General features: G+C 40.2%; 1 protein-coding gene across 1 annotated transcript; it reads left to right on the top strand.

Moving 5' to 3' along the window:
• Positions 1 to 4,558: 4,558 nt before the first annotated feature.
• MCUR1 (mitochondrial calcium uniporter regulator 1) lies at positions 4,559 to 21,859 on the top strand. The gene is made up of 9 exons (XM_059815663.1): positions 4,559 to 4,841; positions 5,631 to 5,744; positions 7,210 to 7,313; positions 10,133 to 10,234; positions 11,855 to 11,896; positions 14,216 to 14,287; positions 17,757 to 17,810; positions 18,916 to 19,030; positions 20,348 to 21,859. Exons 1-9 carry the CDS (start codon positions 4,559 to 4,561, stop codon positions 20,401 to 20,403), a joined length of 942 nt encoding a protein of 313 aa, XP_059671646.1. The 3' UTR covers positions 20,404 to 21,859.
• The last annotated feature ends 1,273 nt before the right edge of the window (positions 21,860 to 23,132 follow it).

Genomic DNA, 23,132 nt, shown 5'->3' with positions numbered 1-23,132 from the left:
AATAAATATTATACCTCCTTCCTTCAAGAAATCACAGTGGGGTTATTTCTGACAATTGAACCAGCTTCCATGGAGACATGTTCTGCTGGTGGTTTCTGCAATGAGCTTGGTGCATGACCCCATTTTAAGACCCCTGAAGTGGCTGTTTAGCAACTCAGGGGATCAGATCAATTGGTTTAAACTTTGTCTGGGTCCCAAGACTTTGAATCGGAGTGGCACTGGCAGCCAGCACTATTAGCAGTTGCTGCCATCTACGGGTAGGATCATTTTAGCTTTATTCCTCGGCGATTGGTTCTTCATTACAAATAATATACCTGTTCTCATCTATAAACAAATATAATGGAAGAAATGACACAGTCATCACTGACTTCTCCACTAAAAAGGAAACAGAGGAAGAACTTCACCTACGCATCCACCTGAAAAGAATGCGAGAAGATTTTGAACACTTTAAATTACTATCTGCCGTAGATGAGGAAAACAATGACATTGCTTTATTTTCCTTCTTCAGCATGTCAGGTGCTGCCTTCGCTTTAAAGCCACTGAGACACACTCATCCCCGATATAACAGCACTGAAATGACTCCAAATGCACCTTACCATTTGCATACTCATTGGAGTCCTCTTACAGCCTTTTTTTTTTAAATCACTTCAAAGTGGGAGAGCATCCATGCACTGGTGATGCTCATTCTTTTCCAGCCTGGGAGTTTTTTAGCTTTTCCCGTTTAGAATTAAGAGCAGTTTGGGGTATTCATCACCTCTGACAGCTGTTAATCCCCCTCAACTCTGTACAGTTACCGTGTTAAAACATTTGAAGTACATAACAGGACTATTCAGTGCTATTTTGGATTGCACCTGTGGTCCTTTCAGCTCATTAGTCTTTCTCTGACAGTGGCTAGTCCCAGGTGCTTGAGGGGGAAAGTGAAAAACCTCCACAGCGGAAAATTAATGCAAGGGCACAGGAACCAGTCCCTTGCCATTATAGGTAACTGCATTGTAAAATCCCTTCCACAAGCCAACCACATCCATCTAAACACTGATTTCAGGTTTTGATCCCTCCCGATTCCTGTTGGGAAGCTTTTCACAAGGACTGTTCTGTTGAGTAAAAACCTTTTAATTTCCGATCTACATTTATTTATGGCCACTTTACACCGAATGTTCCTTTATCACTAATGCTCTTTCACATAAACAGTAGTTCCTTTTTCTTTCTCTGCCTATTTTTACACTCCTATTTTGTTTACAGATGGAAACAAGATCCCCTCTCAAGCTTTGTTTTGACAAGCCAATCTCTTTTTAATCACCTGCGACAGAAAAGACTCTTCACTCCCCTTAATTATCCTGTTGACACTAGGTTGACAGTTTGAATGTGAACTCATCTTTCCTATATTGGAGTGACCAGAGCTGTAGTTTGTATTTGAAATGACATTATACTCGAGGGTCAATGAAACCTTCCATGGGAACCACTGAAAATACCCTTAGGGTATGTAACCTTAGGGTTACATTCGCTTTCCTTGCAGCCATAGCACATTGGTGGGTCAACGATACGAGGTACGAGGGTACCTCCCCTTCAGTTTTCACCTAAAAGTATGGCAGATATTGTTATTAGTTCTTATTTTGCATTTTTCGTTACTTTGCCATTTCTGTTACCCCAGTTTTTAAGGTCACCCAGCACTTCTTATTCCTTCTCTGCAGATGTCACTGCATACCTGCAGGGACAAAGCTTTCAGCACTCTAAGCACGTAACCTTCAGCGCTTGTTTCATTTATAGTCTCTACATAGGACCTAACGACTTCCATGGGGCAATGGCTACATTAAAGCCAAGCACTAAGCAACCTAGAATCATGAGATGGCAGAAAGCTGTTCATCCTGTCCTCTCCTGGCTTGCGACTACACTGCTTATGCCGCTTCGTGCAGGAATTAGTCCCCGACGCCCAGTTAGCAAAAAGGATAGTTCCGAAGCTGCTGCAGCCTACTGAAGCTGCCTCCAGAGCTCGGTGAATCTACCTGCTGGTTAGTACGTACGTAACGATCTTAACGTGGAGAAGGCTGAAACAGGGGATCTGGAAGATGACACTGGAAGGGAAAAAAATGAACGAGTTGACCTCTGGCAGAAAGACAGAAAGGCAGTTGCGCCAGGGGATCTCTGTAGCTAGCGGCAGTGACTTTGCTTCCCTTAGAGAAGATGAAAATGGGCACTGATAGCCAGCGTGTGCGGGTGTATTTGACCTTGACCAGGCTGACGCCGGTTGCAACTGCAGCCTCCATCTGTACCGCACTTCTCGCACACTTTATCTGCCATCATATCCTAGGACAAGAGGAAATGGCCTCAAGTTGTGCCAGGGGAGGTTCAGGCTGGATATTAGGAAAAATGCCTTCACTGAGAGAGTGGTGAAGCACTGGAACAGGCTGCCCAGGGAGGTGGTGGAGTCACCATCACTGGAGGTGTTCAAGGAACCTTTATCAGACCTGTGGGAAAGCATTGAAATCAGTGAAATTCAGATGCACCTGGAGTTCTGTGTGTGGAGGGACAGCCAAAATATGAAGATACTTTTGCTATTAACAGCAATACAGAGAGCAGCATGTATTCTTGTTAGTCATGCCTTCAGGAAAGGGGGTGGGAAGAAAAAAGGATTTGGCATTGTGGGACATGGTTTAGTGGGCATGGTGGGGTTGGGTTGATGGTTGGACTTGATGATCTTACAGGTCTTTTCCAACCGTAGGGATTCTGGGATTCTGTGATTCTGTGAAGTGCGGAAACCAACTGCAAAATGCAAACCGGCAGATGATATAAAAGGAGATACTTCAGTAGTCACAATTTTGTCTTTCAGTTGCCGCAGCAAGAGCAGGGCTTTGAAAAGGATCATTGAAGAGAGAGTATCAAAGAAAACACCCTGCACCAATTTCTGAATCATCCGTAGATGAAAAGACAACTGCCTGCAGACTCAGACGTCAGGAATTACTGCTGTGCTAAGGCCAGGCAATGTGCGTACAACAGCCAAGCAGCTGCAACGCACACTAGGCAAGTTTCTGCTTTTATCATAGACTGGTTTATCCTCAAAAGAATCACAGAATCACTAAGGTTGGAAAAGACCTTTAAGATCATCAAGTACAACCATCAACCCAACACCACCATGCCACCAGTGACCAGCCCTAGGCAGTACTCCAAAAACACCTGGGGCTCAGAGATATTTTTTAGGCTGTGTTTACTCACAAAGAAAACAAACACGGCGGTGCAGGTGAGCCCACCGACACCCCTGAACTCGTACCGTCCAAGTGGTTCGAGAAACAGCTATTCAGGTAGGATTAGTCTGCGAGTATAGCAATATCTTTCTGATACACTGAAGTAGCATTTATCATTTATTTTCTAATAGCAGCAACGGCTTCTACCGTTCTGCTTCATCACCAGAGCAGCTGGAGGGAATTGCCGCTACGGACGCCAGCCTTGTGTACATCCGCTGCCTCAGCTGCAGCGGCAAGCCGTGCTGCTCCGGCCTGCTGTGTGCCACGGTGGTTCACCTGCCCTTCGTTTATACAGATAGATCTGAATGATTCCATCTTCATACCGGTTTACCGTAACTATTGATTGCGGTCAGAAGAAGAAAAGGCGCGGAATGCTTTTTGTGAACGTGTAGGCACCAGGAAAACAGACTTGCTCCGAAGGAAGCGCTGCCTGGAGAAAAGGACAGCGGGCCGAACCGATGTCTTCTCGTATTAATTCCCGACGAATATTAAGTACATTTGGTTTGGAAAGAAGAGCGGGTAAGGGAAGAGCGCACCCCTGTTTTCAGCAGAACTGCAAGCCCAGCGGACTGCACCCACTCTAATGGTTACAGCCATTATTTAATGGTTACAGCTCCAGGCTCTCAGAGCCACCGAGTCGCCTCACTCCGCAGATTACTCGGTTAATAACTTTGAACCCCCAAAATCTCAGTATCATTACAGAAGGACAAATTTGTCCGAAACGCGCTTTTTTCCTACTAAACGTCAACCTTCGCCCAGAATGAAGAAAAACGTTATTCAGGAAGGGGGCTGCGGTCGGGCTGGAGGCACCGGATCCGTCCTGCAGCACCGGGACAAACCTCCCGCCCCAAAATACTCTTTTTTTCACTTAAATGAAGGGCGGAACCAGCAGTGCGGCGGCTGCGCGACGCCTGCCAGAGCCTGTGCCGCTAACGGCTAACCCCCGGCACCCCAGCACGCCAGGGCCGCGGCACACGGGGACCGGGGGGCTCCGGTGCCGCCGCGGCCCCCGGGAGGGGACCGGGGAGCGGGGAAGCCTCCGCCGGGCCCGCCCGGCCCACGCAGACGCCGCCTCGCAGAGCGCCCGCCCGCGCCGCTCTTCTGGCCCCGGCCGCCGCGTGAGCCATAGAATCAACCGCCGCCGGCACGGCGTCACCCGCGTGTTTTGCCACGTGCCGGAGGCGGAAGCGGGACGCCGCCTGAGGCGGAAGCGAGACGCCGGGGCGGCGCGTGCTCAGCAATGGCATTCCAGTAGCAGCAGCGGCGGCAGCGGTTTCCCTCCTTCCCCCCCTCTTCCGTCGTCGGGACCGGGTGGCGCGGCCATGGCCAGGGGTCAGGCGGCCGCGGCCACGGCTGTGAGCGGCGGGAGGCGGGCGCTGCTGCTGCTGCGGCCGCGCGGCGCGGACGGCGCCCTCCCGCCCGCCGCCTCAGGTGGTCGCCGCGCGCCCCCTTCCCCCGCTCGCCGCTGCCTCGGCGACTGGCAGCGCCTGGCCGCGCCGCCGGCCTCCGGGGTGGCCGTTACGGCCGTTACCGGCAGCGCGGCGGCGAGAAGGGGCGTCGGCGGGACCGGCAGGGAGAGTCGCCGCCGCCGCTGCGGGGAGCGGGGTGAGAGCGGGGAGAGGGACGGGGCGGGGGGGTGCCCGCGCCCCCGACACCTCACCTGCGGCCGGGGGTCCGGCGGCCTGCGGGGCCTGTCAGCAGCAGCTTCGGGAACTGGCCGTGTTTTCCCGCCCCCGAAGACTTAAATTCCCTTTATTGACGTCTAAGTAAGAGCGCTAAGGCACAGTCGTAGTTTCTGCCCACCCAAGTGTGTTAAAATACAGTGCCTGTGAGGACAGAGAGTTCTGCCTCCGGCCAGTTTACCTCATGTCCTGCCTTGCGTTCTTTCTGTCAGCACTGGTATTAAATTTCCCTGAATGCCTGATTTTTGTAATACTGATATTTTGGGAACACGTTAGTAATTCTTCTAATAGCAGTTTAGTGTCTAAAGGGCAACTGTTGAAGGTTTGCTTCTTCAACAAAGAACAGAGTCTGTGGATTTATTCTGCAAAGCTATGAAGTGCTCACAGCTTCCACGTGTTATGCTGGTGACAGTAAAGAAACAATTTTAAGACCCTGACACTTGGCGGGACTTTTCTGGGATGGGATATTCTTGGAGAGCATCTCAGAAGTGCAGCAGTAGCGTTGTATTCTATTTTAAAGCTCTTATGCATAGAGCTTGTTAGTCAGGTGCCTTTTCAGTTTCAAACAAGCTGCGATAATCTCAACACACAATGTAATATTTTATCATAAATGAAAAATGTTTGGGGTAGTAAGGAAACTCCTGGAAAGCAAACATGTTGATCAAATATTTTTTTAAAAAAATAACTTACATTTTGTTTATCTTTTTTTCAGATGTAAGTATCTCTGCATCATCCTCTTTACAAAGCAAAGGGAATATTTCCTTATTGGGAAATAGGAAGCTTTTTTTTGACACTCATGCGCTGGTATGCCTCTTGGAAGAAAATGGTAATTTGCTAGAAACGGGTAGCTAGTTTTAATGTCATTTCATGAGTGGTTTTTTAGTTTACAAAGTTTGTTACTTGTCCTTGACATGTGATGTTACGGCTTCAGTTTTACATATTTTTTTTTTTTATGTACTGGGTAAGAACATGTTAGCTTTTTCTAATTCCAAAGGAAACAGTGAGTTTATATAACTGATTGGAATAATTTATTATCCTATTGGTAATTAAAATTGCTAAAGAGAAATTAAATTTTAAGAATTGAAAGTAAAAACAGTTTTCAAGGTAGTAGTTTAAAATGTATTAATTGGATTCCTACATATTTAGCATATAGCACCTTGAGTATGCAACAGTGCAGTATAATAGGACTGAATATGGTCTACTAACATAGAATACTATATAAAACATGGTTGTTCTTAGGCTAAAACATGGATAAGGGAATAGATTATTTTGGATTCATGCTAATGTTGCTGAGGTGGGAAAGGTACTTTAAGGTGAAGTTCAGCACAGCTGAATTGACTTCTGACAGCTCTCCATCCCCGAAAAGACGAGGTCCCAGTCCCTTTTCCCTGCCATGTGGCTTCATCTCTTTCCATGTGACAACCTAATTCTTGGAAAACTCTGCAGCTCTTTTGCTTGATTGGTATTCTGAGACACTAGTTTAATGAGCTCACGGAGCAGTTGCGTGAGCACCAGGACACGGACAAACTGGCAGGAGGAGGGATAAGAAAAGAGAGAGAGAGGAGGGGTATCTCTTCCTTTTGGTGGTGGCAAACTAGTATATCAGCTCAGCTATTGAAAGCAACTTGCTCTCAGATGACATAAGTGCTTTTTAATGGTTAACTGCTAGTTAGTTTGAAACAATCACGCTTTTGCAAGTGTTTCTTTTTGTAATGGTTAAATCTTGTTCATGACATTTTTACTCCTACATTTTGAAAGTGGAAAAGTTGAGCCTATTTCTAGGGACAATGTTTAACAATGGTTTCGAATACATTCAGTTTAAAAGGTTTTTAATAGGGACTCAGAGGCTGGTAGGCCTGAAATCAGAGCGGTTAGCTCTGTTTTCAGCTGTTGAACTTTGCACATCTTCAGTGATTCTGAAGATTTATAGTACACTGAAAGTATCTGCTTTTCAGGGTCGGCATTCTTGCTCATAGAAATAACCACATGTGAGAGATGACATTCCATAACACTTCTAGAAAATTTCCAGCATTTATCCTGCTGATATTGTAATAGTGCTGTATTACAGAAGCAGCTGTACTATGTCACAGACATAATTTTGGGGTGGAGGAACTTGGGTGTACTGACTGGTTGTGTTCTTTTGTAAGTGCTGGATTAAGAGGAGTGTGTTTTATTATCTTTCATAACTAACATTCATTTTAACTTGGTGCTGAGTATTAGCAAGTGGCATTTCTGTAAACTGTCCAGATTTAGGTCTCTCTCTTAATGTTGTTGCATTTTGTTTTGCTTAGGATTCACTACTCAGCAGTCGGAGGTCATTGTAGCTGCATTAGTGAAAATTATGAACACCAACCTGGATATGATTTACAAGGACATGGTCACCAAAGTACAGCAGGTTAGCTCAAAGACGGTGATGGGGTTGAAGTAAATCAAAACCTGGTATGCCTGCTAATGAAATATACGTTGCTGTTTGTTACTGTTAGACACTGTATTTTAAAAGTATGAAGGTGGAGAACAAACATCCCTGTGTATTTATTGGCTAGTGGATTTTGTCTTGACTTTATGAAATACTTATCCAAGTGTTGTGGTGGACCTTGAGATTTAGGTACTGTGAGTTGGTACGCAAACCACAGGTAGTTTTTTTGGCTTCAACCTTATTGTAACATGAAACTAGAATTACTGAGAAGGCTTTTAGACAGACATAGGAGGTATTCAGTGCATGGATTTGAATAGTTACAGCTCCTACATAGGTTCTTTTGTAGACTTGTAACAAGGAAGTACTGATTCCCTCCGTGATTTACCACCCTGTTATGTGGTACCTTTTTATTTATCTCTTTGTGTCACAATGACATTTATATTGGATTAGAATTGAGCTGAATTTCTCTTTATATATAATGTTTTTAGGGCATGATTAGTGTGGTTGTATACACTGGTAACATATAGGAACGTTTATAGTTTGGATACTGATACTGAAATCTATCTCCTTTTCCTTTGATGCATACGTTGTTCATGGTATCCTCTAAACCTACCCAGCATATACCTCTTGCTGTGAGGAAGTGAAGAAAACTTGCTTGGAAATAGACTGATAATGCTGAGTATCTACAGACATCCTTTCAGGCTACCAGGAAATTGCATACAACTGAACTGAATTCTTAGCTTTGACTTGTGAGGGAATGATTGTTTTAATGAATAACTGTGTCTGGAGGCAAAGCTTCTTGTTCTAATACTGGCTGTGATTTTTCTTTTGGGGCCTTTGTCAGGTCATGCAAAGGTAGATCCATGTAAGGAATTGGACAGGACAGTGTTGAATATTGCCACATTGAGCTCTTAAGCATCTGACTTCAGAAATTAAACTGAAATTCAGAGTAAGACATGATTCACTGCATGTGGAACTTAAGCATCTTTGAGTGGGATTCACAACATCTGGTATGCTGGAATTCCCTGACACGTAAGCTAGTCAAATAGACAATGCTGACAAGAAGCATAGCTGAAGTACAACCTCTTGGGCTGCTCTGTGAGGCTGGGATTCATGGCCCCAAGTCACCTTCTGAACACAGGCTTTAATTTATTTCATAGTAATAAGGCTGCTGTCTTAAAACATGAGAAAACAGCAGCTGCTGTCTCCATAGTATAATAGTCTTGGCAGTAGGGCGTCTCATTAAGAAGCGGAATACCTGGATTTTGCACCACCTTCCATCTAGGGAGGCTTCAGCTCATCTTCCCTACCTCCTAGAGTCCAGGCAAAGCAGACATGGGCGAGCTTCCTCCCCCTGTGCTGAACTTGTTCCACAGTCAATCAGAGAATGCAATGTTAAAGGGACCCTTTCTCCCATGGTTGGTTATATGTTACAATAAGCAGTCATTGCATCTCTGCCTCCTTCTATGCCCAGCTCTTTCTTAATAAAAGGAGGCAGGCTTTCCTCTGTTGCTCCTGATGGTAGATGTTTTCTGAGACTGTCTGGTAGATTCCACCCTCAGGTGACTTTCTGTCATTAAGATTGAAATGTGCAGGTTCATATGGCATGCTAAGATAGAAGCAGCTCAGGAGGTGTGTATGCCATGAGCTCAGGGCAACATGGTAGAACCTGTAGTTCCTTACAGTGTTTGAATGCGTAAGAGCTTATGCAAAAAGAGAATGATGAGTTGGAAGAGGATTTGGAAAGTTGTGGTTGTAGCTATTACCATTAGGCCCTAGTTGGGTATGTAAAAGATAAAATATTACACTGGTTAGATAAAGCCTTAGGGGGGAGGAAAAATATATTTGTGTGTATGTATAGAGATGAAGAAGAGACAGAATAGGGAAGAGTCTGTTCTCTGTTTCACTGAGCTCAGTGAATAGGGGAGAGAACAAAAGCAAGCTGGAGCCATCAGGGAGTAAGAGAGGAGGTGTCCATGGCAATATTCTTTCTGTAGACTTTTTGTACCATGTCTGGTACACTGAGCCATTTTTTTTCAGTGTTGTGGTCAGGTAGCCTTGTGAGGCATCTCCAGATACCACTTCAACATAAAACACTAAGTTAGAATAGCATTTCCTGACCAAAGTGAAGTTAGAGTGCTGTGTCAGGTTTGAGTTTTAGTCCAGACTCAAAAGCAAGGGACTACTTATTAGGGGGAGATCTTCAGAGAAGAGAAGGCAGTCCCTGTTTGCATGTGTGGATAGCGTAGGATCTAAAACAATGTCTACAGACTTTTTCATCCTCGGAAGTTGCAGAGAACTCTTGTTTGTCTTCTGTCAGCTCAGTATAACAGACTGAAAAGAGCAATTAAAAGTGTAAGTATAGTGCATGGTTCTGAGTAGTGAAGCAGAGCGAGCCCCCTTGCAGGGGGAGGTAAAAAAGGCGGTAATAACAAAAGAGTATGGTTGCACTGAGGAGTTTTGGTCTGAAAGTCAACTTTCCTCATTTAGCTCAGAGACATCTTTTCTCCCTAATGCCTTTGCTAGCTTAAGAGGAGAAACTATTTCCTAGGCTATTAATTGAATTATTCTGATCTGTGTTAGCACTGCTAATTTTGTCAAACACTACCAACGTTTGAGCCTAACTTGCTTATTCTGTCACTTAATTTATCTTGCTTTCTGAAACTTAGATAATCAATCTGAAATTGCTGAATTAAAAATTTCAGGGTACCAAAATAGCCTATCATATTTGTAGGCACCGATGAGAAAAAGCATTATAGTTATGATATGTTCTGAGGCTTTTCTTCCCTCTTTTAAAGGAAATTGCACTTCAGCAAGTAATGTCCCATATTGGTGGTGTGAAAAAGGACATGATTATTTTGGAAAAAAGTGAATTTTCAGCACTTCGTTCAGAAAATGAGGTAAAAATCACTATCTTGGAAAGTGCTATTCTAGCACTTGCTTATTTTTTCTAATGATGTAAAAAAAGGTCTTGTACCCAAGGGGTTGGCTCTGGGGCCAGTATGGTTTAACACCTTCATTAATGACCTTGTTGATGGGGCAGAGTGCACCCTCAGCAAGTGTGCAGATGATACAAAGCTGGGAGCAGTGGCTGATGCACTACGTGGTTGTGCTGCCATTCAGAGGGACGTCAATAAGCTGGGGAAACGGGATGACAGGAACCTCAGGAAGCTGAACAAATGGAAATGCCAAGTCCTGCCCCTGGGGAGGAATAGACCCATGCATCAGGCCAGGCTGGGGCTGACCAGCTGGAAAGCAGCTTTGCAGAAGAGGCCCTGAGGGTCCTGGTGGACACCAAGTTGACCACAAGCCAGTGATGAACCGTTGTGGCAAAGAAGGCCAACAGCCTCGTGGACTGTGTTAGGAGGGCTGCCAGTGGGTCAGGGGAGGTGATCCTTCCCCTCTGCCTGGCACTGGTGAGACTTCATCTGGAGTGCTGGGTCCAGTTCTGGGCTCCCCAGTGCAAGGGAGATGTGGACATGCTGGACAGAGTCCAATAAACGGCCACAAAGATCAGTAAGGGACTGGAGCATCCGATATATGAGGAAAGACTGCGAGAGCTGGGACTGTTCAGCCCGGAGAAGAGAAGGCTCAGCAGGGATCTCATCAATGTATACAAATATTTGAAGGAAGGGTGTAAAGAAGACAGAGACAGGCTCTTTCTGCTGTTGTCCTGTGACAGAACAACAATAGGTAATTGGCACAGACTGAAATGTGGGAAATTCTGGAATAGGATACCCAGAGAGGCTGTAGAGTCCCTATCCTGGAGATATTCAAAACCCTACTGGATATGGCCCTGAGCAACCTTCTCTAGTTGCCCCTGCTTTGAGCAGGGGACTGGACTGGATGATCTCCAAAGAGAGTTAATAGAAGATGCTACAGCTATACCTATTTCATGTATCTTTTGAAAGAGAGAAAGTAATAGAATAATTTGAGTTAGAAACGACCTCTAGAGAACATTAGGTGGTTGCAGGTATGATTGCCATTCAGCCATCTCTTCTTAAAGCTGAACAAACCCAGCTCTCTCTCCTCCTCACCCCCCCACCCCCAACATAGTGTGCTCCAGCCCCCCATCATCTTCATGGCCCTCCACTGGACTTGCTCCAGTATGTCCACATTTGTCTTTCACCAGGGAGGCTAAAGCTGGACACAGCACTTCCATTGCACCCTCTCAAGTGCTAAATATGGGGAAACAATCACTTCCCTTGGCCTGCTGGGTTTATTCTTGCTCATACCATCTTATGTGTTTGGCCACCATTACTGCTGTGGGACACTGCTAGCTTCTCTGTCTTGTGCTGTTGTTTGAAAATGCACAGCACTGAGTAAACACGCATGTGTATACACATGCATATATCTAAACACATACTGAGGACATAGAGTTAAACCATGCTTGTTTTGCCTTCCTTTTCACATTATGGATTATAGTCATTGTTACTGACAATGCAAATTCATTAGTATTTCTAGATTATGTGTTTTTATATACAGTAATAAAATGTACAATTTTTTTTCTACTCTCCTAGAAAATAAAACTTGAACTCCAGCAGATAAAGAAGCAAGTCATGGTAAGATACCATACCAATATAATTAGAGCATTAACACCTGTCTAGTTTGCTTTCAATAAAAAATAATTGTTGCTTTCAAGATTTTACTTTAAAAGCTGTGCTTAATTGTTGCGATATATAGGATACTGAAATTGCAGTTGATGGTACACTGTGTGCTGCAGCAAAAACAATTTCATGCATGCTTCATTTATGGTGACAGACAACTGTGAATGGTACAAGAGGTGAAGAAAAATTTAACTGAAGATTTTTTTATTTATTTACATGTCCTTAATTTAGATTCAGAAAGTGGCTAGCTGCCATATCATGGGTAAGGCTGAGTGAAGTTCTGCATTTAGGCCTGCCTGTTACATGTAAGGATGCAACATACTTTTAAAATTACAGCACTTTCTAATTGGTTTGGGGTTTTTTGTTTGGGGGTGTGTGGTGTTGGGGTTTTTGTTTGGTTGGGGTTTTTTTGCCTGCAGACATAGCTGTTAGCTGTCCAGAATTTAAAATAGCTTTTAAATGGCTTCTTTAGGTCACTAAGTTGGGACCATTATGTTTGGTCCCATTTGTTTGGGAGCAAAATGACCTTTCCAACAAAACAGACTCTTTGGAGAAAACTTACTCTGTTGATCATCATACAGATTCTTGTTCCTACCAGGTTAAAACATCAGTGCTGTGTTTCTGTTCTTTGTGGTTTGCCTGTCTGTCTTGAATAGCGCTCCAAACACCCTTCTACCATCAAAAAACCAAGATCATCTCAAAATCTGTTTCAGTGGGTGTGGAGTCATAAGCAGCCTTTACACAGGAACAAACATTCTTGCAAGAGTGATTAAGACTGGAAACTGGGAAATGTTAACTGTTTTCAGGGAGTATGGTCATCTGACTTGAGAACTGCTGTTTCCTGCTGTGATGTCCTTCTTAGCTGGAAGGATGGAGCATTCTTCTTTCCCTAGGATTTGTCTGTGAAACTGGCAGAGTATTGGACTTGTTGAGCTAGATGACAAAGGTGGTCAAACTCAGCCTAGTGCCTCCTTGCGATTTCTTTCCTATTCTCTTTAATTTCTTTTTGCACTGTCATCTCCAAAAGGAGAACATAAATTTCTCAAGGCTAAGTCTGCATGTTTTATATCATGGTATGAAATGCCTAATACATCTGTGTTTTCAGAATACCATTTTAAAATACATTCAGCATCTAATTTTTGAATTGTAACTTATTTTGTGGTTTTAGTTGCATATAAATTGAGTTAGTGTAATCCACTGGTAGAGCATTAAGGATCTGCGTCATCTTAAAAGCTAGATGTCTTTAAATTTAACTTTTAACTGTAAATACAAAATAACTTGCCCTTGTGAGAATTAAGTTTGCTCATACTTCTTCCTCTAAAAGATAAGAAGACACAATGTTGTAAAAGTTTAAGAAAAAATTATTTCTAATTTTTTCATTCATTAAACTAATGTATTGTGTTGCAATGACATCTAATTATAAATCAGTTAAAGTTCAAAAATTCAGATGTAGAAATTGAGTCTAATTATTGTTCATACTAACTTAATGAACTCTTGACTAGTTGACATTGGCCTGCTTGAGAAATGCTTACTTTTTTTAATAGTAGAATCTCCCAGAACATCAGCAATCTTTTGCTTCTCCCACACATTCATCTGATCAGCAGTTTGCCTCATGACAAACTGTCAGCTGGCTGGAATTCCTGCCAGGAGGTTTAATTAAAATAGCAGCTGTCACTGAGGAAAACAGGAATCACTTACAGCTATTGATGAGTAAAATGCAAGTGTATAACTTCTGGTAGTTTAAAAAAGTTGGATGTTTAAAATAATAATAAACGTTTCCTGACTTCTAAATGTCTGTAGCTTTTTCTGAAAGCCCTAGATGTAGTCTTTAGAAACAGATTTTCTTTTACATTGGAAGGTTAGAATCTGCTTTTAAAGTTATTTTGAGCATCAAGATTGCTTCATGGAGGAAGTCCAACTTATATGTGTACCTAGGCAAGAATTTCTAGAAATCAAGAGAGAGTTATGGGATATATGAAACGTTCCCAGCACTTACAGAAGGATGTGCTCTCAATTAACTGCAGTTCTCAGTGTTCTGGGTTTAAAAGCAATTGTTAGTTTTTGATTCTGAGATCCAATTCATACTATAGAACATGAGTATTTCCCCAGGGGAAGAATAGGAATACTTACACTTTTGAAAATTATGTACATTAATTGGAGAGAAGCTTGATTCCTGAGATATGTAAAGAAAGGCACAAAAGATTTGTGTAATTTTTTCTGCTTATGATTAAATAGAAAACCTTGCTTGCTGCTTAATCAATTTTTTCCCATTAGGATGAAATTACTAAAGTCCGTGCAGATAACAAGTTAAACCTAAACCTAGAGAAGAGCAGAGTAAAAGAATTGGTAAGTTTTGGTTGCTTTCATCTAGAAACATCTAAACAACGAGTAATCGCCAAATTTGAGTAAAAGCGTCTTAGCCAACGAGCATTTTCATATTAATCTTTAGTATCACTCAGTTTCAAGGTGGTATTAATCCAAGTTACTCATCCTTATGCTGCTACAGTACAAGGTGCCATGTTTGGTTTTGTATGTCTATCTATTTTGGTATTGTTTTAATATCAGGATTAATACATTACACTTAAATGTATTAGATATTTAATCTAAATATGCTGACTAGCTGCCTAGAGGTTTTTTATGTTATTAATATATTTCTTTCTCTATTTTCACGCTTAATTAAGTTCACACATTTCATTAAATTTATCATCACTGAAGATGTTTCATTTCTCTATGGCTAGAGAATTTATAGCAGAGCTAGTTTGTCAGATACCTATTGTGAAAATAGTAATTTATTTTATTTTTTTTTAATTGTAACTGATTCAGATTGTTTTGAACTTTGAAATATCCGGTAGAACTGAATTGATGTGATGTTAAATTAGAATAATGTAGATGAAGTATTAGAAGATGAACAAGTTTTTGCATTATATGGAGCACCCTATTTAGAGTTCTGTTTCGACAGATCTTTTTTGAATAGCTTTTGGGATCTCAAAAAAATTGCATCTTCTAAATGGAAAGATCTTTTAATGACATTTTTCTATTAATTTTATTTCTTATTCAGTCCTTTTTTACAGGTGTGTAATGAAGACTTAATATTTATCTCCAATCTAGGCAATAAGACCTGTTCAAGTAGATATCATTTGTCTTCTGTGTGTGTCCCTTGAAGTTTTCCACAATGATTAGTTGAGGCAATAGCTGTGTCAGTGATTTAGTATAATGACGTAACAGTCTGTTATCCCATGGTAGATGCTTGAATAAAATACAATTTGAGCAAGTAGAATTCTTGTTTAAAGGTTAATATGTTGTGCTAATGTTTTAAAGAAAACATCATATGAAATGTATTAACTATGTAGATCATAAGCTTTGCAATACTTTGGGCTTACAAAACCTATTTAAAACCACTTCACCAGTGATAAATTAGGCACTCGTGTTTTGTTGTACATTTATGTAGGATCCTGGAATCTGGACTCTATGTCTATTGCTTGGAACACTACATTATTCTGCCTCCCAGGAAAAGCAAACTGTGCACGTCAACTTTCTCTTAAGAAAGCTGACCAACTGTGTAGTCTGTTGTGCAACTATAATTTCATGATTTCCATGAAAACTGCTCTTTTCTTTTTTTCCTCCCTCCATGCCCCCACTTTAATTGCCAGCTCTGTGATGCATCAACAGAAAAGGGCAGATGAATGGGGAGCAGGTTGTAGTATATATGCTGAGTTGGGGTGAGATGTAATCCAGTATTTTCTGTAGTAGGCAGAGCACCATTATCATATTTACTTGGACTGTAATGTGGCTTAGGACCGAATATCTAGCTTTCTGAGAATAAAACTCAGGATAATTGAAGGTTACTCTGCATTCTTACTAAGTTGCTATTCAGAAGAGAAATGTCCCAAGTTTAAAAGGATTTAACTTGAAGCACTAAGTAAAATGTTCTTATCCTTCAGTTTTGCTTGGAATAAGTATTGAAGGAGAATTTCTTAATTTGTCAACACTGATGTGGGCAGTCTTTCATGTTTCAAACTCTCAATCCTTTATCTTTTAATTAGTTCATTCCACTTTACATTTCTTGGAATCCTACATTGCTTAATGCACATCTATTTATGCTGCCATTTATATCTGCAATGATACAGATGTGATTTAAAAACTCGAAGTATGGTACAAAATTTGATACATATTCACGTGTTCGTGCATCAGAGTGCCTCTAAGCTTGCTGTTACAAATCTCAAGATGCATCTGACAAAACTGAATTTTCTCTGCACTCTGAAAAACATGGACTTAATGGACTTAAGGGGAAATATCCCTGTTGAATGTCAGGGAGGGGGTTTAACCTTGTCTTTCCTCCTTTTTTTTTTTTATGCACTGGTGTTATTACAGATGTGTAGTGATGCCTTGCAGTAAGAGGGTGTATTTCACTGTCTTAAACCGAAGTTTAAAATGCCTGCGTCTGACCTAGAGTTCTGGCCACGAAGCAAAACTTTAACAAATACAAACATCAAGGAAGAAGCTTGTAGAATGGAAATTATTCGGAAAATGTGTATTTGGCTAACAGCATCTCTTTAAAGTAAAACAGATGAACTATTTCAATCCAGAAAATCGTTTATTTTAATGTCATGGTTCTTTAGATAGTGGATGATCAGTTTATTAATGTGAGGTCCAATTCTTATGTGAAATTTCACCTCAAACATAATTTTAATTAGATTCTTTTATAAATATTCTGACATCTTACCACTTTCAAAAATGTATATTTATATACAATGTCTGAATTTCTTTTTTGTCCCTCTCTTCATTTTGCAGTGAATCTAGTTTCATTAATTGTAGACATGCTGTTACTTGTCTTTGCTACATCACTTTCCACATTTGTAGCAGCGTGCTCTCTCTTAACTTCATCTTTAGGTCAGTCAAAAGTCCAAATAGAGCTCTAGATCTTTAAGGAGGATTTTTTAATGCTGAGGCATTTATATAGATTAATCTGAGTTTAATATTAAAGTGGAATAATCTTCCAGAGTGGAGGAAAAATAAAGCAACTTCCATGTGGGAAAGTCAACAGATGAGGTTATTGCTGTGTAACTGAGGATTCCAAGATGGATGCCTGATGACCTTAATACTCTGCACGATAGACTGGCAGTTTAGCAGCTGTCTATGAATAATTGAATTGCTCCAGTAGTGGGACAGGAACCATTATAGATGTCAAGGTAAATAATGCCTGTTCATGAGTGAGAAAGGTAACCTGCCTTAAAGGTATGCTTCTTTAATTTGGACTTAACTTTTCTTGAACCCAAATAGCCATAACTTAAAAATAAGCCACAACTTCTGATGAATAGCTTAATGTGAGATACAAATGTTCTATATTTAACAAATATATCCTGAAATGATGATCAGAACGGTATGAATGGTGAGTGCATTGTATGTGAAGAAAGTAGATGGTTCAGTCTTAATTGTGCCTGTATGCTCAATGGATTAGTTAACTGTTCCAGAGTTACTGTTCAGAATCATAGGTCTTTGTTTTTTCAGAAAGGCAAATCTGCAAACCTTTCTTCTAGCTGCTTATTAATATATACAGTTTCTGCAGAAGATGAGTGTCTGATGGACTTGTTGCGCTTCGCAGTTCAGAGGTGTGGATGAACACCTGTATAAATTGTGCTTTTCCAAAGGACAGCAATTATCCTATGATACTGTCTCCCAAGTGTTGTCAGACAATCTTGTCCAGATTCAGTGTTCGACAGAATTTGGAAACAAAAACATATGCTTTGAAGTGTGGAGCAAAAAGGTTAATGACAATATCATGTTTATCTCTGTTGTGGTTTTTTTTCCCCTCTAGTACTCACTTAATGAAAGAAAACTGCTTGAAATGAGGACAGAAATAGTGGAATTGGTAAGAACTTGGTAGCTGATTATTACACTGCAGATCTTTTGTACTTGTGTTATAGACCTGGTATTTTTGGAATTGTTCGTGTCTTTAGGCACTTTAATGTACAAAATATCATTGTGCTTTATTATTTCCCTGTGTGTTTTCATATTGGTACAGGTAACTGAAGTGCCTACAGAATAAAAAGGCTTTCATATATGTTATTAGACCCTCTGCATGTATATATAAACTGTTCAGTGGTCACTTTGTTTTGAAACTTCATGCATGTAGTATTTTCTCTAGATGGAATGCTACTCAATGTTAGTTTGTGAAACTAATTCCCACCCCCCCACCCCCTCGCCCTGTTCAGTGAAAAACATTGCTAGATTGATTTGGCTTCATTTTAGAGGAAGTTTTTATCAAGCACTTCCTCTTCCTTTTGTTTCCTTTCTGTAGTGTAGAGAATTATCCCTAGGAAGATGCGTAGCAGTAAATCATTAACTGATTCGCAATGTTTCAGTAGTGCCGATTTGAAAATATCAGCAACTCAGCAGCAGTTGTTCTCAGTTTACAAGTTTGATCTTTCAGTCTTTTCTGAGTAATAATTCTATCCTGTTTTTTTACAGAAGTCCTGTCTTCTGTCACAATCAGATTCTGAATTTGTCTGTAGCTGTTTTTGTGGTAGAATTCATTACAAGATGAAAACATGCTTTTTTACATGAGAAGACCAATTCTCAGTTTTTCTAATGATCCATAAATCTTTATGCTTCGTTACGCTTTGGTCACAAGAGGCTCTTAGACTTCTCAATAGCTCTTATAATTGAGCAGTGACTTTAATATCAGTGGGCCAAATGACAAATTGAAGTTAATGTTTATGCTACTAGATTGAGATCAGAAGGCATCCAGTTCTGCCACTTTCTAGGTTACGTGTTAAGGAACATGTATTCATACAAAGTTCACCAAAACATTCAATTCCTTGGATATAATCAGCTAGGAAGGAACTTGTTCTCTTTGAATGCAAATTAACATACGTTTAAGGAGGAACCAAAAATAAAACTTGAAGGGATGGGTTAAATTCCTAAATAAACTAGAAACTGTTCAAATTGCATCATTTTCTTGCTGTGTTTTTTAGCACGCACAACAAGATCGAGCTCTGACCCAAACAGACAGAAAAATAGACACAGAAGTTGCAGATCTGAAAACAATGCTCGAATCGCACAAACTTGATAATATTAAATACTTAGCAGGTAAGGAATCTGATGGTTGTCTCTGATAGTGAAACTAGTAAACATTTTTAAATGTTTAGCAAACTCTTGATTGACTGTATTCGTAAAGGCCCTGATTAAAAAAAAAAATACTTGAAATAGTCCGACTCAAGATTAACAGCCTTATTTGTGTGCTTATTCCAGACAAAGTTTCCTACGATTCGCAATTTTATCTTGCATGGGTTATGGCTGTATGACTTTTTGCTTTTTCCCCTGCTTTATACTGTAATAATAATGTGTATGAGAAATCTAAAAGACTGCCTGTTAACAAGGGCCAAAAAGTTCTTCTATGCCTGACTTAATTTATAAAGCAGCCTGCTGCATGCATTATAGGATTTCTGTGAATGTCTGATGGAGTTCTATAGGCAAAATGGAACATTTCAGCTTTTCTGACTGTTCAGCGCCACATATTCTTTAAACTTTCATTTTTCAGGCATGTGCATTAAAAAAATACTATATATGTGTGTGTGCCTACATTAATGCCCTAGGTAACTAATATTTTGAGTCTTTCTACTGAGCGTGCGGTGCTATTAAATGAGCAGGTTTGCAGTAGAAAATCATTCTTCTGATTTAGATTTTCTGATTATTCTTTCACAATGGATTTTGTCACAAGTACAATCACTTACGTCTATTCATAGTAGTGTACTTCAGGCATATCCTTTAGAGAGAACCATTACTGGAAAATAAAAGGCAATTTATTAAAATGAGAGGAAGTTCTTTTCCCCACCATCCCTACTCAAAAACATGTTGAACTCTGCATGGGAGGAAAAAAAAATTAAAAATAATTTGCATTGTGTTTGAAGTGCTCCTGTTGCAAATAATGGCAAAAATCTTTTGTGTGTATATCTAGAAACCAAAAGTTGATTTCATTTAAATAGCAATTTTAAAAACTGCAAACTGATACAGCCTCATTAAAGATAGCTTCCATTTATTGTTTGCTGAATACTTGACTGTGATTTAATAATCCTGTTACTCATTTCCTCACTTTACAACTGTAACTTGCCATATTGATCTTTTTTGGAATGGTAAGCAACTAAGGGTTTCTTTCAGCCTTTTGACAGTTTTCCAGCCCAGCTTTCCTGCATTCTTTATTTCCTTCTTTCTTATTTGTCATTTTTGTGCCCCTACACCTTGAAATTGTTTGTTGTAAATGAAAACCCTTATTTTCTTACATGGGGAAGGGGTAGTGGTTATACTTTTAGTATTGTAGCAAGATGTGTACATAGCTTTCTGAAGAGATGTTCTGAGAGCTAATGATTTCTTGTCTCCATTTTCCTCCCCGTTTTTATTTTCTTTCAGGTTCAGTATTTACATGCCTTACTGTAGCACTGGGATTTTATCGTTTATGGATATAATAAAACATCCATTTAAAGGGACTTCTACTCTCTTGGTTTCTGAAAAAAAGAAGTTTTATCTTTGCCTGGACTTTTACCAAGCCTTGACTGTTTTATTTATATTTTTCTTTTTGTAAAGTGGAGTATATTGAGAATGTAACCAAAGATGTGCCTAGAAACAAATTACACATACCGTGCATATTTTGAAACTTACCTCTGATGAAAGCATGGTGTACACATTTCTGCCATTTCCTTCCCTTCTGAACTGCAGTACACCTCGCTGCTACAAAGTGTCATATAAGCAAAGCCTGGCATTCGTACCAATGGTATGGGGCTGCATGCTGTAGAGAAAGATCTATGGAATTATGTTCCATTGCCTATTCAGACATGCTTGCTGGCGTCAGTTGCATGTACCAGACTGAAGTCTTGATTATCAATGTAAAACTGAAGCTACACGTTTTGTGGCTTGGAGGCACTCTTGTATAAGTAGAATTTGTGTTAACTGAATCATGCTTAATTCCCTCCTTCTAACCCTTGTTCATACAGTTACTATAATCAAATATTTGTTTTGCTATTTTTATAACATTACAGTTATCAGCTTGTTTTCCAGATGGCCGTCCAATCAGTCATCTTTCATGAAGAGTACTGTGTAATGATAGCAGTCTTTGTTGCTAGTTTTGTTTGTAATATATTTGTAGAGGTTTTTGTGACTAACTTGCCTTTGGTACATATAAGTATCTGATACTCATTCCATATGCTAATTGTTAACTTTACCACTGTAACTGGAAGTTTGAAATGCAGTAAAATACACTTAGGCTTGTTAATTTACGGTTAAGTGATACGAAGTGTCTCTGGTGCTGCCTTCTTGATGGAAGGTGATTGATGCTTCTAGAAAGGAAAGGGATTTAAAATGGTGGTTATGAAACAGTGTCTTAGGTGAGGGAACTGCAATATTGACAGCCTTCTGGTTTTTTTGTTCTTTTACTTTAAAAAAAAATTCCTGTTGATTCTTCAAATGTGGAACTTTTTAGTGATTATAATAATGCAAGCAGTAATGGAGACCTGCAAGGATGTTTAATCCAGTTCCAAGCGAGCCCACGTGAACTAGTAAGTGCAACTGATAGCAGTGCAAGAAGGTGTCCAGTGTATCCAGGTATCTGTCATTCTTCCACGGGTGAAATAGCTGCTATAGTAGCAGAGCTGCCATCTGTGTTCCTTCAGCTAAGGGCAATTTCCCTTGCTTGCTTGCTCTTGGGAAGAGAGAACAATCTATGCATTGGTAATAAATGCTGTTAGAGCACAATCGTGGCTTTGCTTAATGAAAGTAAAGCTCTTTGGCTACTTTGTGCCTGTACTGTAATAACCATTTAACTTTTTTGGTGGTTGGGAGTGCCAACTATGTTCATGTGCAAGTGCGGAGGAAGAGATGCATGCCTGTAACAATACTGTACTGGCCTGAAATAAAGAATTTTGAGTATTTCATAGAATATGCTGAGTTTTCATTATAGATGCAACTTTAATTTGAATTTAATCTCTTTGTTTGAAGGTAAGTCACTGCTAATAGGACTTTTTTTAAGCTAAGAATTAGCGAAGTTGACAGCCCCTCTAACACACTGAAGAGGAAAGAACAGCCAATAATGTAAGGAAAACTATTATTACAGAATAACTTAACAGCCACTCTAAATTGAATTAATCTATATTCAAGATCTTCACTTTTTTTGTTTAAAAAATATTTTTTGTACTAACTTACAGGACTTAACACTTTCTCAAATTAGACAAGCAATAATTTAATGTTTGGAATGACTTCAATGTTGGTTCCTGTCTTCCCAGGACAGATGATTCATATGTCTATGTAATCCGTACATCTTTGCCTGTATGCCTGAGCATCTGATAAATAGTTGCTAAAATCATTATTTAGAACTAACTTTAAATATAGGGTCTATCCTGCTAAAATAGATACTATGCAAATAAATTTATTTTCAGGGCAGGTGGAAGGAGGAAGTGAAAGGTTATAGAACAGCATTGTTCTGGAATTAGCAAGGTGTCAGGAAAACCAGCACTTCTTGGTGAGTGTTCTAAACAAGGAATAAAGTTAGTATGTCATTCAGGAAAAGGACACTATAAATAGAACTTAGTTATTATTTCCTAGCCTATAAAGTCCTCAAATGTGATGTAAAAGCTTGTTACTCCTCTCCTGTGTGCAGAGATGCAAAATCTCCAGTTTCCTCTGATTTTCTTAAAGATCAGTTTATCAATCTTTCTAACACAGTCTCATCATGTGTACCACATGTATTTATTGGCATTCCAAAAAGGTAGAAAATCCCTCCATCTATTTCCAAACACAAATTCTTTCAAAGAGATTTAAACTCAAAGAATGGGCCTTTTGGTACAGGTCAGAAGCAAATACATCAGGACGTACTACTAAATACCTTTTGAAAAGCAAGAGTTGAATGTCAAATGATCACTAAATTTATAGATAGGAGACCTAAGTTGGCAATTCTCCAAATTTTTTTTCTCTAAGACTCGTATCATGCTGTATATTGTCCTTAATTTGAATTAGTAGCGATTCTAAACGTGCAGAAATACTTTTCAGTTCTCTGACTTCGGATTTTGACTTTTAACTTGCAGAGCTCTTTCAAAAGATGCAAGTGAAAAATAAATGGGACGGTTTTACCATAAAACCACTTCAGCTGTGGAAAAACTGCAATAGCTCCCACTTGATTCAGAAATGTATCTGTTCATTTCCTGCC

Source organism: Gavia stellata, chromosome 3, assembly GCF_030936135.1.
Source record: "Gavia stellata isolate bGavSte3 chromosome 3, bGavSte3.hap2, whole genome shotgun sequence".
Taxonomy (NCBI): domain Eukaryota; kingdom Metazoa; phylum Chordata; class Aves; order Gaviiformes; family Gaviidae; genus Gavia; species Gavia stellata.
This window is presented reverse-complemented; position numbering and strand designations above follow the sequence as displayed.

What these genes read in the sequence shown, in the direction of transcription:
- MCUR1 (XM_059815663.1), top strand. Translation starts at nt 4,559, where the DNA reads ATGGCCAGGGGTCAGGCGGCCGCGGCCACGGCTGTGAGCGGCGGGAGG. An exon ending in ATGCCTCTTGGAAGAAAATG is followed by an intron (nt 5,745 to 7,209) that starts GTAATTTGCTAG and finishes TGTTTTGCTTAG; the next exon opens with GATTCACTACTCAGCAGTCG. An exon ending in AGAGCAGAGTAAAAGAATTG is followed by an intron (nt 14,288 to 17,756) that starts GTAAGTTTTGGT and finishes TTTCCCCTCTAG; the next exon opens with TACTCACTTAATGAAAGAAA.